At 45.9% G+C, this 17,101-nt stretch overlaps 2 protein-coding genes across 7 annotated transcripts in view; one reads left to right on the top strand and one right to left on the bottom strand.

Annotated features, from left to right (window-relative positions):
• LOC142590483 (uncharacterized) overlaps window positions 1-17,101 on the top strand; it is a 216,582-nt gene that overhangs the window by 57,255 nt on the left and 142,226 nt on the right. The window lies entirely within an intron of this gene.
• LOC142590486 (uncharacterized) overlaps window positions 1-17,101 on the bottom strand; it is a 40,706-nt gene that overhangs the window by 10,317 nt on the left and 13,288 nt on the right. The window contains exons 2-3 of one of the 3 annotated variants that reach the window (XM_075702646.1): window positions 15,348-15,554; window positions 7,064-7,218 (exon numbers count right to left, since the gene is read on the bottom strand). In XM_075702646.1, coding sequence (XP_075558761.1) covers window positions 7,064-7,166 — 103 coding nt within the window. In that variant the 5' untranslated portion in view covers window positions 7,167-7,218; window positions 15,348-15,554. Of the gene's footprint in view, window positions 1-2,768; window positions 2,861-7,063; window positions 7,219-15,347; window positions 15,555-17,101 lie in introns of those variants that run through there. The other 2 variants (XM_075702647.1, XM_075702645.1) reach the window with 2 other exon arrangements.

Raw genomic sequence — 17,101 nt, 5'->3', positions numbered from 1 at the left:
ACCATCTTTTCTAACCAGCTGGTGGTTTGGAGAAACGATTTCATAATCATGCACCTCATCGTGCAACCAAGTTTCAGATATAACACACACATGAGGACCGTATACTAGTGAAATATCTTGTAGTTTCTCTATTTTGTTTCTCCTACAGTTCCTCAGTAAGCTTTTCTTGTTGCATTTTAAGTATTTCCTGTACTGCAGTTACAGTCGCATTCACTTCTTCGTTGTCGTGGGTCTTTGCTTTTAATTCACTCATACTGCCTTCCAAGTTGTTTAAACACTTTTCAAAACCATGTAGCGCTTTCTCCGTCGACACAAGGCATTCTTTCAAAGAAGCAATGTCTTCTCAAATTGCCTGCTGGCCACTCATTAATGACTGGAACATTTTCTCGATGGTTGGACCCGGGTTCTCTTCTATATTGCCATATACTAAGAGCTTGCAAGAACTTAAACACTCATATGCAATACTCATATACACATGTGGGCATGGCAGTACAACCAGAAACCTATCATCACTGCATATTGTGTTATTGTAACTAACCTGTACAAGAAAAACGAGACGCGTAGTCAGCGATGTACGCCTTGCACTTTCGCCATGCCCACTGGCAAGTCCATCGTGCGGTGCTGTCTTTATAGGAGTTGAATCCGTTGACATCAGGAACCCATGATTTGTAATCACTGCATCATCCGTGGATGGAGGGAAGCATGTAGCTTCACCGTCGATATCGCATGTTGTCGCTGTTGTAAACACCTTGACTGAAGGCGCACTAAGGGAGCTGGCGGATGACAGGAACAAAGCCTGTACAAGAAGAACGAGATGCATAGTCAACGATGTGCGCCCTGCGCTTTCACCGTGCCCACTGGCAAGTCTATCGTGCAGTGCTGTCTTTATAGGAGTTTAATCCGTTGACATCAGGAACCTGTGACTTGTAATCACTGCATCATCCGTGGATGGAGGAAAGCACGTAGGTTCACCGTCGATATCGCATGTTGTCGCTGTTGTAAACGCCTTGACTGAAGGCGCAGTAAGGGAGCTGGCGGATGACAGGAACAAAGCCTGTACAAGAAGAACGAGATGCATAGTCAACGATGTGCGCCCTGCGCTTTCGCCGTGCCCACTGGCAAGTCTATCGTGCAGTGCTGTCTTTATAGGAGTTTAATCCGTTGACATCAGGAACCTGTGAGTTGTAATCACTGCATCATCCGTGGATGGAGGGAAGCATGTAGCTTCACCGTCGATATCGCATGTTGTCGCTGTTGTAAACGCCTTGACTGAAGGCGCAGTAAGGGAGCTGGCGGATGACAGGAACAAAGCCTGTACAAGAAGAACGAGATGCATAGTCAACGATGTGCGCCCTGCGCTTTCGCCGTGCCCACTGGCAAGTCTATCGTGCAGTGCTGTCTTTATAGGAGTTTAATCCGTTGACATCAGGAACCTGTGACTTGTAATCACTGCATCATCCGTGGATGGAGGGAAGCATGTAGCTTCACCGTCGATATCGCATGTTGTCGCTGTTGTAAACACCTTGACTGAAGGCGCACTAAGGGAGCTGGCGGATGACAGGAACAAAGCCTGTACAAGAAGAACGAGATGCATAGTCAACGATGTGCGCCCTGCGCTTTCACCGTGCCCACTGGCAAGTCTATCGTGCAGTGCTGTCTTTATAGGAGTTTAATCCGTTGACATCAGGAACCTGTGACTTGTAATCACTGCATCATCCGTGGATGGAGGAAAGCACGTAGGTTCACCGTCGATATCGCATGTTGTCGCTGTTGTAAACGCCTTGACTGAAGGCGCAGTAAGGGAGCTGGCGGATGACAGGAACAAAGCCTGTACAAGAAGAACGGGATGCATAGTCAACGATGTGCGCCCTGCGCTTTCGCCGTGCCCACTGGCAAGTCTATCGTGCAGTGCTGTCTTTATAGGAGTTTAATCCGTTGACATCAGGAACCTGTGAGTTGTAACCACTGCATCATCCGTGGATGGAGGGAAGCATGTAGCTTCACCGTCGATATCGCATGTTGTCGCTGTTGTAAACGGCTTGACTGAAGGCGCGGTAAGGGAGCTGGCGGATGACGGGAACAAAGCCTGTACAAGAAGAATGAGATGCATAGTCAACGATGTGCGCCCTGCGCTTTCACCGTGCCCACTGGCAAGTCTATCGTGCAGTGCTGTCTTTATAGGAGTTTAATCCGTTGACATCAGGAACCTGTGACTTGTAATCACTGCATCATCCGTGGATGGAGGAAAGCATGTAGCTTCACCGTCGATATCGCATGTTGTCGCTGTTGTAAACGCCTTGACTGAAGGCGCAGTAAGGGAGCTGGCGGATGACAGGAACAAAGCCTGTACAAGAAGAACGAGATGCATAGTCAACGATGTGCGCCCTGCGCTTTCGCCGTGCCCACTGGCAAGTCTATCGTGCAGTGCTGTCTTTATAGGAGTTTAATCCGTTGACATCAGGAACCTGTGAGTTGTAATCACTGCATCATCCGTGGATGGAGGGAAGCATGTAGCTTCACCGTCGATATCGCATGTTGTCGCTGTTGTAAACGGCTTGACTGAAGGCGCGGTAAGGGAGCTGGCGGATGACGGGAACAAAGCCTGTACAAGAAGAATGAGATGCATAGTCAACGATGTGCGCCCTGCGCTTTCACCGTGCCCACTGGCAAGTCTATCGTGCAGTGCTGTCTTTATAGGAGTTTAATCTGTTGACATCAGGAACCTGTGACTTGTAATCACTGCATCATCCGTGGATGGAGGGAAGCATGTAGCTTCATCGTCGTTATCGCATGTTGTCGCTGTTGTAAACGCCTTGACTGAAGGCGCAGTAAGGGAGCTGGCGGATGACAGGAACAAAGCCTGTACAAGAAGAACGAGATGCATAGTCAACGATGTGCGCCCTGCGCTTTCGCCGTGGCTACTGCGGGCACTGCTATGCCGGCGGAAGCAAAAACAAGCAAGAAGAAAAGCGAATGACGACATTCGGCCAATGGAAGGACTGAGCATCGAGGGAACGTGCAGACGAGGAGGAGGAAAGTGGCAATCTTCAAAGAATGGCGCTACTTTTGTTTTTTATTGAGGGGCTTTAGTATGTGGCAGCTCTCTTTAGGAGCTACAGTGCTGAGAACATGGAATGAAAAGTGGGATGTATATGTCCCACCATCCAACAGAGGGTTAATTTCACGCAAGCATTAAAAAGCAGAAACTATTAAAGCATTCCGACGAACGGCGCTGAGAAAGAAATCTGGACTGAGACCGCCCGGCCAAGGCGGCCACATTTCGATGGGGGCAAAGTCCAAAAACAACCATTTATTTAGGTTTAGGTGCATGTTAAAAGACCCCAGGTGGCCAAAATTAATTAGGAGTTCCCCACTACAGTACGCTTCATAATCATATCGCGGTTTTGGCACATAACATCTCAGAATAATTTTTTTCTTTTTCGTGACAGAAAGCTGCGGGAAGCTGCACGTTTTGAGCGGCTATTTCATGACTGGGGACATGCTCAGGCAGTCATTGTGAAATGTTCAAAGTAGTTACGTGAAAGCAAACCGGCAGTTGTGCAAGTTTATAAAGCTAGAATACCGAGGCTGCCCCACACACAAACACGGCGGTAGCGGCATGAACATGCCCTCTCATGCACAGATTAGACCGCTCAACCTTTCCGCCACTCATGGGCAAATCCCCGCGTAGGTGTGAAATTCTGTGGCGACAACTGCAGACTCGCACCTTTCCGTCCCTTTACCTCCTCCACCGCATTTATCCCACCATTTACCTTTCTCGCTCTTGTAAATTCTGTGTCTCTCCCAAAGCAGACTTAAACCACAACATGTGGGCGTGCCCTAAACACCCACCTTCACCCTTTCCTCAAGCATTTAATATCTAGTGAGGAGCAGTGGGAGGCTGCCTTGCGCAGCACCAGGCCCGATCTTCAGGAGGCCATCCTGGAGTGGGCTGAGAGGATAAAGGATGCCTACTTCAAGTAGTTCCTCCCCCCACCCTCTATTCCATTGCCCCCTTCCCTTTAAAGAGGGATAAATCAAGTTTTTCATCATCATCATGCACAGTTATGCCTCTAGAGGCGGGCACTGACTCTATATGCAACTGAAGCGCATGTATCGTGACTAGAAAAAACATGAAAGGAGTCTGGTATAAATAAGGGACACATACAATGTTCCATGATACAGGCCACTTTCAACTTTATTATGCTTCAATGCAATGCTTTGCCCATGCTTCACCGCCTAACAGAGCTTTACTGCAGCAAAGCTGAATAAACAGAAGTAGCAAAGGCACTTAAGATTGCTATATATGTGAATACGAAGGCATTACACTCCTTTTATTTAAATGTATTTTCCATGCACTCACTGTCTGCGCAAGGTCTCACCTGCATTCTAACATTTTGGTAAGGCCAAATAAAAATGCAGAAAACGTCTCAACAAACTCGATTGCCTGCGAGTTCATCAGCTCAGTTGCGTGGACTCAGCAGCTCAGTTGCGCCAACTCCTCCCCACTGGGTGCGCCGACACATGCCCAATGACGCAGGCATTAGACCACGCCTTTCGATGTGACGCGTGCAATGATGCACACAGTAGGCACACCATTAGTCAACCAGAACTGTGAAGCTGCCGCGGTGTCAGGGAAGCATGCTCGTCTCACACCTCTGATGATTCCCACCCAAACTGAAACTTGCGAAATGTTCATTTTAAAACCATTCATTTACTTTGTTTAAGAGAACTTCTGTGAGAAATCTGACGTCAATACGAACATTTTCTTGTGTTTTTACTCCTTCCACGATCAGTCATTTGTACTATGGTCGCTTGGTGGCAACGCCACCACCACCGGATTTTTGTGTAATGGGCCATATAATGCTCTCGCATTACGAAACACAAGTGGAAATTATGCAGTGCATATAAGACCATTGCAGACCCTAAAATAAATGGGCTTCTACGTTCAGTGGATGTGGCCCAGTGTGCATGATTCTTGTTCTGTCTTCACATTTACACACTTCTTTGGGTGCTTCACCCACTGCTTTGTGCACGCTTTCTCTCAATGTGCTTATGCAGCACCTGCCTCATGCAACTTCTGTCACTTACTGTAAGCTTTGGTCACTTGTAACTGCATAGGTTAGTTCCTGCAATGTGCTAGCTGCATATGGCAATGTACTGGCTGGCTGCACCACTACATTTATATGACTGCCACATTAAAAAAACAATGCAAGCTGCAGGAACATTACAGAATAGCAATATGTATCAAAAGGGAATATGATTTGTAAAACCAATGGTATTTAGGTCAGTACCACGAAAACACTATGTAGCAGCCAAGAAAATAAAGCAGTGAGGAATGTATCAATGGAGTTCCACTGTGTTGCAATTCCAGGTTCTATTGAATCAGTTGACACGAGTAACCTGCAATTCTGTGTCATAAAGGGCCTCTAACCAGGCCCCATAGCAAATTTAGCTATACGGTGGAATTTGTTAGGAGCCTACTAAGGAGTGCTCTATGGCGAGAATTTTGCAAATTATTTCATTCACAGCATAGATAAAAATACTTGAAATGCAGCGAACCCATGACTTCAGGAGGGCAGCATCACAGCCAACATAGACATTCTCTCAACTTGCTCTCATCTAGCCTCCACAAGCAAAATTCCTTCCCTGAATTCTTCCATAACAAAACTAGAGGTTCGCGTGACAGACACGTGTTGGGCCCCGCTTTGTTTCTTTCTTTTTATTTTTCTGTCTCTCGTGTTTGTGCTCAGTTGTACACTTCCAGCGATGGTCTTGTGCGTAAGCTGTTTGTCTTGTTTTGGGCAGCACACAAATTTGCACGGTCTGTGCAAGAACACCCAAGTAATGGTATAAGTCAGTTCCATAGTCACGAGCACAGAGGCAGACACAAGCGAATCAAAGAGCACAATCGTGTATTGGAAACAGGTAAAAAATGGCAGACAGCTTTGTTTTCTGCACAAAAGACTGCACAATGTGGCAACAGGCAGACAAAATGAAAGTAAGTCCCTCTAGCTACAGCATGGAGTAAAACAAAAGACTCGCCAACATTCAGTTTGTAGGTTTTATAATTTCTTTGATTGTTAAATCATTTACTGAAGCAACAGATCAAATAAATAGCTGATGTTACCTTAAATAATTCTCGAAGTCACATGTCCCAATGTGTAACATCACAGCACAGCAATTTACATAGGTGCACTTGGGAGATTAACGTAGACTCACCAAATGATAATGCAGCGCTTGCGAGGCGAAGGGTGCATGGCATTTGGTTTGAAATTTGAGCTCTTTTTGCAGAGTTTAGCGGTGCAATACATTGCAGATATGATTGTTTGCATGCATTGTATGTACTACGTTTGTCAGCGCAAGAAAGCCAGACCTGAGAGGGGTCCTTCAAAGCTGCACTTGTGCGAGAAGCTCTAATGGCAGAAGTGCCAATGAAGTAGCTTGTCCCCCAGATGCTTGCACTTGTGTGTAACAAGTGCAGACAGGATGTCTATCGCATAGCCACAACTGTCACAATAGTTGAGGCGGCTCTGCTGCAACTTTTAGTGCTTGACTGTTGGTAAGAAGTCGTTATGCTTATCTGCCCACAGAAGCATAAAAAGTAATTGGATCAGCCAATTGCACATCATTTTGCTTACAACACAAAACTATACCAAAAATCCTACACAATCTTAACATCAGGCTCATTTTTCACTTATGTTAAATGAACAAGATTCACAGTGTCATGGAGGAAGTTAAATTTATCTGCTACAAGCATGCATGGCAGAAAGAGATAACTGAAGTTGCATCCCTATATTTCTCTTTCGTCAAATTTATTTTAATGCAAGATGCCAATACAAAGCAAAATTAAACCTCCTCTCTGCACAGTGAACTTTTGATACACCACTGTTAGTACTATTCAATTGCTTTCTTTAAACTAGTGTTTGGCTTCACTTCTTAGTCATCAGAGTTCAAAGTATTTTTTTTTTAAGTTCAAAAGTTTATTGAAAGATTCACTTTTCACATACAGCATCCAAATATACAATGCCACATCAGGGGGGAGGATAAAGGCTGTGTATACCTGACGAGGCCAACGCTCCTGGTGGTGGCAAACAGTGCAGCAAACAGTGCAGCAAACAGTGCATTTGAGATGGCAACAAACACTGACCGTTGTGTGGCAGCATTATAATCAGACCAAAAAAGAATATCCACAATTATGTGCAGTATATAAATGTTCTGAAAAAAAAGTTTTTGAATTAAAGCTGTGAAAAGGACCAACACAGACAGCACTCAAAAATAAATAGGTAAAAAGCCACATTAAGACTACAATAGGTCAGTGTTGTGTTATGACCTAAGTAATTGATCCAAAACCTCTTTTTGTACAGTATTTTACTTGGGAACTCATGTATTAGATTTTTGATTTCTTTGTTATCATTCAGGAAAGTTATAATGCTATGTTCAAAGTTATGAAGCCCACAGCTCTAAATTCAGGAGTCCTGCAAGAACCATATCGGAGTTCCGAAACAGTATCAGGCTGTGGAACTGAACAAAATCTAAGGTTGGGTTTGCTGTGGATCAAGTAATGAGCCTCTATTGCCTGTTGAAGTGTTACTAAGTTATGAGTGCTAAAAAGTACTGGTGGTCGTCAGTATTCTTGTGTACTTGAAGTGTCGGGAATATTAACGAATGCTCTAACTGCTTTTTTGTAATATAAATGAGGAGTTTAGGTTTGTATATGTTGTTCTACCCCAGACAAATAAGCAGTAATGAAGTGACTGGATAAGGGTTAAATATAGGTAGTTGTTTTCTCAGCGTAGTTGGTAGAAGAAGGTTTAATTTATGTTTAGACTAAGCATGATATTTTGGAAAGCAAGTAATTAATATGCTCAGTTCAGGTTAACTGTTCACTAAATACCACTCCAAGAAAACGTGTAGAGCACACATTATATCTTTTCCTTAGAGCTCACATTCTATCTTTTCCTTTCTGAATCTGAGTACAGGATCGAAGGGTACAATTTCATTTTTACGTTTAAAGACAAGTTTTGTTTTGTGCACTTTTAGCTAGAGCTAATTAGCGTTCATCCATAATGATAGTTCAGACAAATATTTGTTTGCATTTACTACAGTGTTCAAGCTGTAACCGGAGAAAAGTATGTTAGCATCATCTGCATACAGAACTATATCAGCAGAACTAGGTATATTGATAATACAGGGTTCACACAGGTCTCGGAGACAGAAATTCAAGGATATTCAAGGACTTTCACGGCCCTGTCAGAGCTATTTAAAAGGTGCAAAGCAGTATGGCATATACAGTCGAACGCACTTGTAACAATATTCAAGTGCCCCGAAAATTCCATTGTTATAACCGATAATTGTTATAATGGGGTTGTATGAAAAAATCAAAATAGGGGGATGGCAGAGCTCATCTGAGGAAACTATATGGGCGGGGAGGCCAGTGCCCCTCCGCACCACCTTCCTCCGCCCGACTGCTGATTGTGTTCAGTTGTTTGACTGCTTCCTGGGTGCTACGATTGCGTGCAACAAACCACGGCTGTCAGTGTTAACGAATGTAACTGCTATACAACACTGTATAGAGCTGTCACGGGTGGCAAGCGATACGCGAGCACCACCGAGGCATCGCTTTGGTGGCCCCAAAAGGGACATTTTGTTTTGCGAAAAGGCTGTCACGGCAGCCTGTCAGCACGAGAAATCCAGAAAAAATGCTGAGGAGAGATCGCCACAAGCATCTCACCACGCACTTCTCACTGGCTTGCACAAGAAAAGCCTACGCATGTCCGTCAGCCATGTATGATTTACGCAAAGCTTGCCGACATCCTTCTCCAAGGCATCCATGTGCTTCACGTAGTGCAGCGGAAAGTTCCTCGCAAAGAGAAAGCCCCAGAGGGACATTGTAGTAAGCAGGTTATTTCACCATGGAAAACATACAAAAGTCGATGGTGCAGCAGCTTCTTATTGTTAGAACCGATATATTGTTAAAATCGATATCGCTATAAGTGGGTTCGACTGTAGCAATATTTTACTATAGCAATGTTCACAATATGCCAGGCCTCCTGTGAGGACAACGTTGAGGCAGCCTGCCCTACCACTTCATCGCTGCCGTCGTTGCCATCGCTACCTGGTGCAAACACATTCACGATGATCGTCTCAGCAGTTAGAAGCACTTAGTTTCCAAATCTATAGCTGTGCGCTTTCTTTTCCCCGGCAATGTCGTGAATTGCCAATGATCAGCCATCTTCCATTTTGGCGGCGATTCAAGCGAAGCTGAGAAACCGCGTGGCCAGGAACGACTTTGACGCAACCAACAAAGACGAATGCGAGCGATTAAGCTGTTCGCAGAACTGTGCTGAATGGGCAGCCAACAAGCAACATGCGAGCAATCTGCTTGCAGCCCAGTTGGGACGGTCCAGTCGTGTTTTGGAAGGTGGGGCCGTGGGGCAGTGTAGAGCTATGGGCGCAGCCCATTCGTGTTGAGAGGGATGGAAGGGCAACGGGAGAGAGCCGCGTGGCTCTCTCCATGTGGCTGGAAAATGAGCGTGCAGCGGCTGTTGGAGCTGCGGCCCATTGTGCAGCAGCTTGAATTTCTCATTTTCTTTTAATCTCTTCAAGGATTTCACTACCTTTTGGCTCAGACACCCAGCAGCCAGACTACATCGTTACAACCAATAATGCGGCATCGGGGCATTGTAGTAAGCACGTTATTTCACCATCGAAAACATACAAAAGTCGATGGTGCAGCAGCTTCTTATTGTTATAACCGACATATTGTTAAAATCGATATTGCTATAAGTGGGTTGGACTGTAGCAATTTTTTACTATAGCAACGTTCACAAAATGCTACAGATAAAATTACAGATAACAAAGTGGGTAAAATTGGCACTGTACTTCGTCATATTGAAATTGGACCTTTTATGCCTTTTCCCTTGCAGGGAAGGGGCCATAAAAGTTTTTCATCATCACACAACTGAAAAAAATGCATGAATTTCACGATGGAAAAAGGCGTTTTCTTTGATTCGGGATCTGCGACCAAAGATACGCTTTCATACCATGTCGATTATGTCTGTGATCATGCCGTGTGATAATGTATGAAACAAAGCCTGAGAAGCTTTCACGTCCACTCCGCCGCATCGGCTGATTGTGTCACCAGCAGTGGGATGACTCTGCACCCGCAGTGCCACAGATTAACTTTAAAGGTAAGGCGTGGCCGCATGAAAAAGAAAAAGGGAGCTGCCACACCTGCTTTTGTGCCGCGCACCTAATCTGGTACAATTTCTCCGCATCATCAGCCTCGCACACCTTTCTGTCGTCTCCCTTCCACTCTTTTGAAACATGAGTCCAACAGTGTTGACAGAGAAGGAATGGAAGGGAGACAGGAGAAGGTGTGAAAAGGTGTGCCTGCGACGAAGTCGAGCTTCAAGTCAAGGGCCTTGAAAACATACCTTTCAATTTCAAAGGATTTCGAGGATTTCGAGGACCTCTGCGACCCTCTAATATCACTAATATAAACTAGGAGAAGGTGCCTAAAATGGAGCCTTGTGGAACACCTGTACGTATTCTGCCAAAAGCAGACGGGATACTGTTTACAACTGTGCACCATATTTTAGACGATGAATAGCTATTACTAAGTTCCAGGGCAATACCTCTTATTCCACAAAACGGCAATCGACGTAAGAATATTTATGTTTATTAGAGTTGAACATTCTTTTTTTGAAGTCTAGGAATAACCCAAGCGTAATAAACGTATTTTCAATATCACTAATATAAAGGCATTCATTAGCAACCAGCGTTGGGACCCGACCTTTAGAGCAGGGCACGGACTCCCAGCATGAGCACTGTTCATGAGAAAAAGCACTGAAGAGGACGGCCCACTAGAAAGCGCTGGAGAGAACGACCCACTATATTGTTCCAATCATTCTCCACAATTAACCCCGGGCACCCTCGTTATGACCCTCGTTACAAGAAAAAATGACCCTCTTTACACAAAGTGAACCCGTCTTTCACGTGGGCGTACTTTCTCTAAATTCTGCAGTCATTGTTTATCTAATTATTCTCTCATTGATTATCTTATTGCTTGTGTAGTTATTTCTCTTATATTGAGCCCACTTCAAGACATCAGAATTATGTACTATCGCGCTCAGTATGAGCTACACCGCGCAAGCGCGTGGCCGTGCGCTCGGTATGGTTGTACAGTGGTCCCGATAGTGGCGTGTTTTCGAGCTATCTGGAGAGGGTGTAGCTGTTCCAGCAAGCTCGCATCACCTCCACTTGCTTGCTTTCCCCTTCACCCTCGTTTAGGCTGGTTTTGATATCTGTTTCAAAAATGATAACTGTAGCCGTAGGTCGACGCCCAAACTTCGTAATCGGGCCCGCGTCGGTACGCACAGTGGGTGTTATGTGGTGTGTCACTTTAAAAAAAGGAATACGTTCGTCAGCTCGCAAAATGACCCGGGTGTCCAACAGTGATCGACTTCTTAATTCATCTCAGGTTTTAGCATTTACAGCATGCGAGCTGTCTTAGTGCGAACCAAATGTTTTTTTATTCGGGCTGAATATATCTTTGACTGATCATACGACTCTTTCATGTCAGTGCACGTTAAAGAACCCCTGGTGGTCGAAATTTCCAGAGCTCTCGACTACGGTCTCTCAGCCTGAGTCGCTTCGGGACGTTAAACCCCAGAAACCAAACCAAACCACACGACTGTTCGGAATGGCAATTAAGTACCCTAGACAAAAAGAACCTGCACATGACCTTGCGTTTATGTATCTAGGAAAAGTATCCTCTGGATAAGCTGATTGGAAATTAGTGTATTCTGGTAATACCAGTAATGATCGGCGAAATGTGGGTTTGGGGCCTTAGTGATAGTGCACTCTAAAATTTCGGAACCATTTAATGCATCTTAAGAAGGGGTGGTGTGTTCTGGAGCCATGACGCACGGTGGGAAGTTTATGAAGATGACGCATGGCCCCAGGAGTTGCGGCAAATGAACAAAGTAGGATGCTCCAGCCAAATGTGAAATGTTGCTATAGCACGGAGAACGGCGGTGGCAGCAATGGCAACGCGTTGCCACATTAGCACCAGGGCTATGCTAACACTCTGTCAAAAACAATGCATAGCCCACGTCGTGGCTGCTTCCACTTTTACGCTGGACGCTGAGGCGCATTATCAGTGCTAAAATCATGTTTAAATGCACAGCCCTTCTTGGACGAAGAAAGCGCTGTCTTTGATAACCTTCGCACGCCACGTCTGGTCAGTGGCAAAAGTGCTGCATGATCTTGCAGTTTCTGCTTCAGCAAAATCAAAGTGAACAAGAAACAGATAAGGTGTCCTTCAGATAAACGGGGACGAGGGGTTCCAGCGCGCTTGCTGGAACAGCTACACCCTCTCCAGATAGCTTGAAAACACGGCACAATCGGCGCCACTGTACAACCTTGCAGAGCGCTCGGCCACGCGCTCGCATGGTGTAGCTCATACTGAGCGCGATAGTACTTCATTACGAGGGGAAGTCAAAAAGTAAAGGGACTTTTCCAATTTTTCGCACAAGGTTTTGGTGACACTGCTAGTATCCAGTGCTGAATTACCATATTTACTTGAATCTAATGCGCACTTTTTTGCGATAAGACGGGTCCAAAAATTTTGTGCGCGTTAGAATAGAGTACGACCCTATATATGCGTTACCATATCGCCATCGGTACTTCAAAATGGCCGCCTCGTACGCGCTTCGAGCCTAGCTGCCGTAGCTTCCTTCTTGTGCTGCAGTACGTGTGCTTAGGCAATGCTTCCTTTGGCTTAAGTTAGTGTACCAACCGTCTTGCCGGTTTTTGTGTTTGCTCTATTAGCGTGGAAGCGCCACCTGCAAAGACATGCCGAGTTCATCACGATGCCACAATTAAAAGGAAAGCGATGAAGTGTGCTTCTGGAGACGGTTGGAAATTGGGCCACATCACGGGCTTTCGGAGTTCCCGAAACTTGCGTGTGGGACTGGCGCAAACAGGGGAGGCGTTCTACTAGTTCTACACCGGCAGCTGCTACGTAAGCGGCTGCCGCGCGGCCCGTATCTTGAAAGCGATCTGCAATGGAAACAAGCGTCTACACATTTAGGCACACTGCGCTGTGTTCTCGTTGTTTAGTTAGTGTTGAAGCGAGAGGCCGCACAAAGGTCAATTCCCTTGCTCCTGCTACCACACTTCCTCACTCCAGCATTTCGATAAAGAGTTTCCGCGGTTATTGAGTGAGACGTGTTCATGTTTGCTTGTGCGTGTGTGACACCATGCTTGTTAATTTAGCTAGTAAGCGAATGTTTACAAGTTTATACGGCTGATAAAATTACTATCCTCACTTTTCGTGTAGCTGTCTATTAATTTGCTTATTGTAACCGATCCTTCACCTTTTGGGTGAAACTGCGACTTTTTTATTTATCGCAACTTTAGTGCACTGGGAGTAAATCTTTGTTTTTCCAAATGAGAGAAAGTTGTATTTCTCTATGAAAGAATGAGGTACGCGGTACTGTAAAGGACATTTCTTTTTTAAGTCACGGCAAACCGGTGCGCGTTACAATCGAGAGCGTTTTTTTTCTTCTTTCTTTTGGTCACGGAAAACAGGTGCGCATTACAATTGAGGGCACATTAGAATCGAGTAAATATGGCCTTGTTGTCTGCAACATTTTTTAGTGTCATCTGCGACCCTTCTATGGAATGTGTCACTCTTATTCCCACAATAGTTGTTGGAGTGTATCAGACCGTTAAACATGGCAGCTCCATTGTCAATGTGCTCTGAGGAGGATATGAAGGCAATGATTTGCTTCTTTGTGGAAGGTGTTAAACCTGTGGAAATAATTTGTCGAATGCAAGTGCAGTATGGTGACAGTTGTTTATCACGAAGACAGATTAACGAATGGATAGATCATTTCAAACAGAGAAGAACATTATGTCACGAGGAAAGATCAAGCAGGCCATTGACGTCAACGACTGCGGACAATAGGAAACTCGTTGAGGGTATGGTGATGGAAAACAGACGAATCACAGTGGACGAAATTGCCAATACTTTACATATCAGATATGGTTCAGCGTATTCCATCTTACACCACAGGCTAAATTTTCGGAAAGTGTGCGCAAGGTGGCTCCCGGAAGAATTGTCAGCGCAGCATAAGGCTTTACAAAGATTGGTCATCTCTCGGAAACATTTGTCCCTTTATCGTCGCAAGGGAGATGGATTTTTACAGCAAATTGTTACTGTAGATAAAATTTGGGTACATAATCATGAAACAGAAAGTAAGGATGCAAGCATGGTTTGAAAACACTCATCATCACCAGAAGTTAAGAAATTTAAACGTCAACCATCAGCTGCTAAGATTATGCTAACACTATTCTGGGACGTGGAAGGTATGGTAGCTGTTTATTTCACCCTATAAGGTGAAATTGTGAACAGTGAGAACTATTGTGATGTGCTGCGAACTAAACTGTAACCTGCAATCAGATGCAAAGGTTGCGGAAAACTGCGACAAGCTGTCATCCTGCAGCAATAATGCTTGACCACATTCTGCCAAACGGACGGCAAAACAATAAAGGAGTTGGGATTCGAAATGCTGGAACACCCAACGTACAGTCCAGACGTGGCTCCTGACAAAAAACCTGAAGCTGCTATCAAAGGGAGGGGACCAAAACGAGTGTATGGGCAACAGTTACCTCAAGATGACTACAGGTAGACCGAACTGACTGCTGGCGTGCACGTCGGGTGCCCAGTGCATGCTGCTCGTTGCCCAATGACAGTGTTGCCCATGCCTATTCCTGCTTAGTCATCACCGATGATGTGCTTTGCGATGTCATGAGTCAAAACTGTCCCAGAACAAGACCCCCGCCCGTTGACAGTTTCAGTGCAGTTTTCACCTCTCTCAATGAATGAGCATATTGATAAAACAAAGTATGTTTTAGAGTTAAGTGCATTAAAGAATTTTGCTTAAATTTTGTTCATCCTAAACACAGGGGTCGACTTACACTTAGCATTGATCTGTACTCACATGCTTACATGTATCACTGATTTAGGCAGAACTATGAGACTCACTGGGTGTAATGTTATTGTAAAACAATGTAAGGGCTACTACAGACATCAGGGCAAGAGAGCTCTGGATTAAGCTATACCATCTAAGGTGCTTCAATGTACTCAGTAAAGCAGTATTTTTACATTTTGCCCCAATCAGTATGCAAACAAGCAACACAAACCTCTTAATTTGTCCTAAGCAGCAGAATGTCATACACACTTGGGCAGGTAGTGCCCAGCTAGGCAGATTTCATCATTTATAATAAACTCGCACAATCAAGCAAATGTAAGAGAAGTGCTAGTCAATGCCCACCTGAGGTGGAGGTTAACTGCTCCAGAGTCTCCATAGTCTGCACGCTCCTAGACTCGCTCCATGCTTTGAAGCAGCACCCAACAGACTTGTCAGCCAGAGCCAAGCTGCACTGCATGCCAACCTCGACCTGACTGACGACCTTGGAAGGGGTGTGGCATTCCATTTTGGCAGGGACGCTTTCAGCTAGGCTCATCGCATTTCTGAAGCCTGCAGAAAACAATTGGGGTGATTGCAGCCCTGTTACGGTATCAAAAAGAGGTAAATACAACAACAGAAAAAATGCAAGGGCACTTTACAATGCACAGCCATGGAATACAATATAACCCTTTCGGTTCAGTATTCCTAGAAGGCTGCAGGTGGTAATCCACATTGATTACTCTAAAGCAAAGCAACCTCTTTTCTGTGGAAGGCTTACGACAGTAGAGCGTATCTCAGACACCTTTTCATATGATACATTTAAAAGCTATTGGTGTAGTCCAACTGTGGTGAAGACGAAGACGAAGAAGGCGCTCTTGTGTCGGCTGTGCGCGTGATCAGCTTTCGTCTACTGCCAGTGCTACTAGACTGGGCCTAGTGCCTCATAATAAATCATCTTATTACATTTGGTGGAAGGTGCTGCACTCCCCGACCTCACCCTGGAACTTCGCAGCCGAACTTTAACATCTGCTCCAGCCGCTACTATGAACGACGCTCCCAACAATCCGCTTGGCGCATCTGCCGTTCCTGTCATGTGCGGCGCCGTGCAACGGCAGCGGGACCCTCCTGTTTATAGCGGATCAGGTGAGACTGACGTAGAGGATTGGCTCTCCACCTACGAGCGCGTCAGTGAACACAACAAGTGGGATGACCCGACGAAGCTCCGTAGCGTCATCTTCTATCTTGCTGGCGTTGCGAACCTCTGGTTCCACAATCACGAACGGGAACTCCAAACTTGGTCCGCTTTCAAAACTGCATTCGCGGAAGTCTTCGGTCGCCCAGCCTTGCGAAAACTCCGTGCTGAACAACGCCTCCGCCAGCGCGCTCAACAGCCCGGCGAGACTTATACTAGTTACATAGAGGATGTCGTTGATATTTGCGCCCGCGTCGATTCCACCATGCCTGAAGAGGACAAGGTGAAGCACATCCTCAAGGGCATCGAGGACGACGCATTTCAAATGCTCCTGGCGCGGAACCCTACTTCTGTCGCAGCTGTCGTCACTCTTTGCCAGAGCTTCGATGAGCTGCGTCGACAGAGGGTCCTTGCGCGCAGCGCTCTCGCACCTGGCGACTCGCTCTCGGGCCTCACGCTTCGCTCACACACCAGACCAGCAGCATCGCTCTCTGTTGAGATTACGGATTTCATTCGTGAGGAGGTGGCGCGCCAATTGTCTATGCTGCCTCTCAACGATGGACCTTCCCAGCCTGACACATCTTTGGCTGCTCCCATTAGGCGGGCCATTCGCGAGGAACTTGCTGGGTCTTTACCTTTCGCCCAACCCTGCCCTCCCGTGGCTGCACCTCTGACCTATGCCGAAGTCGCCGCGCGACCTGCGCCGCCGACGTTCTCGTTTCCGGCGCCAATGCGACTTCAAGCTGCACCTCCTCCCGCATCGCCTGCCGTTCCATCTCGACGCCCAGTTCAATCCCCTTGGCGCACACGCGACAACCGACCCATATGCTTCGCTTGCGGTGTCGCCGGCCACGTTGCGCGCTTCTGCCATCGTCGTATGCCAGCTGCTAACGCTACTGTCGCACCACCTGGATATGCCTATTCC

This window comes from Dermacentor variabilis, chromosome 8 (genome assembly GCF_050947875.1).
Source record: "Dermacentor variabilis isolate Ectoservices chromosome 8, ASM5094787v1, whole genome shotgun sequence".
Taxonomy (NCBI): domain Eukaryota; kingdom Metazoa; phylum Arthropoda; class Arachnida; order Ixodida; family Ixodidae; genus Dermacentor; species Dermacentor variabilis.
Note: the sequence above shows the minus strand (reverse complement) of the source record. Positions and strands in the feature narration are given on the sequence as shown.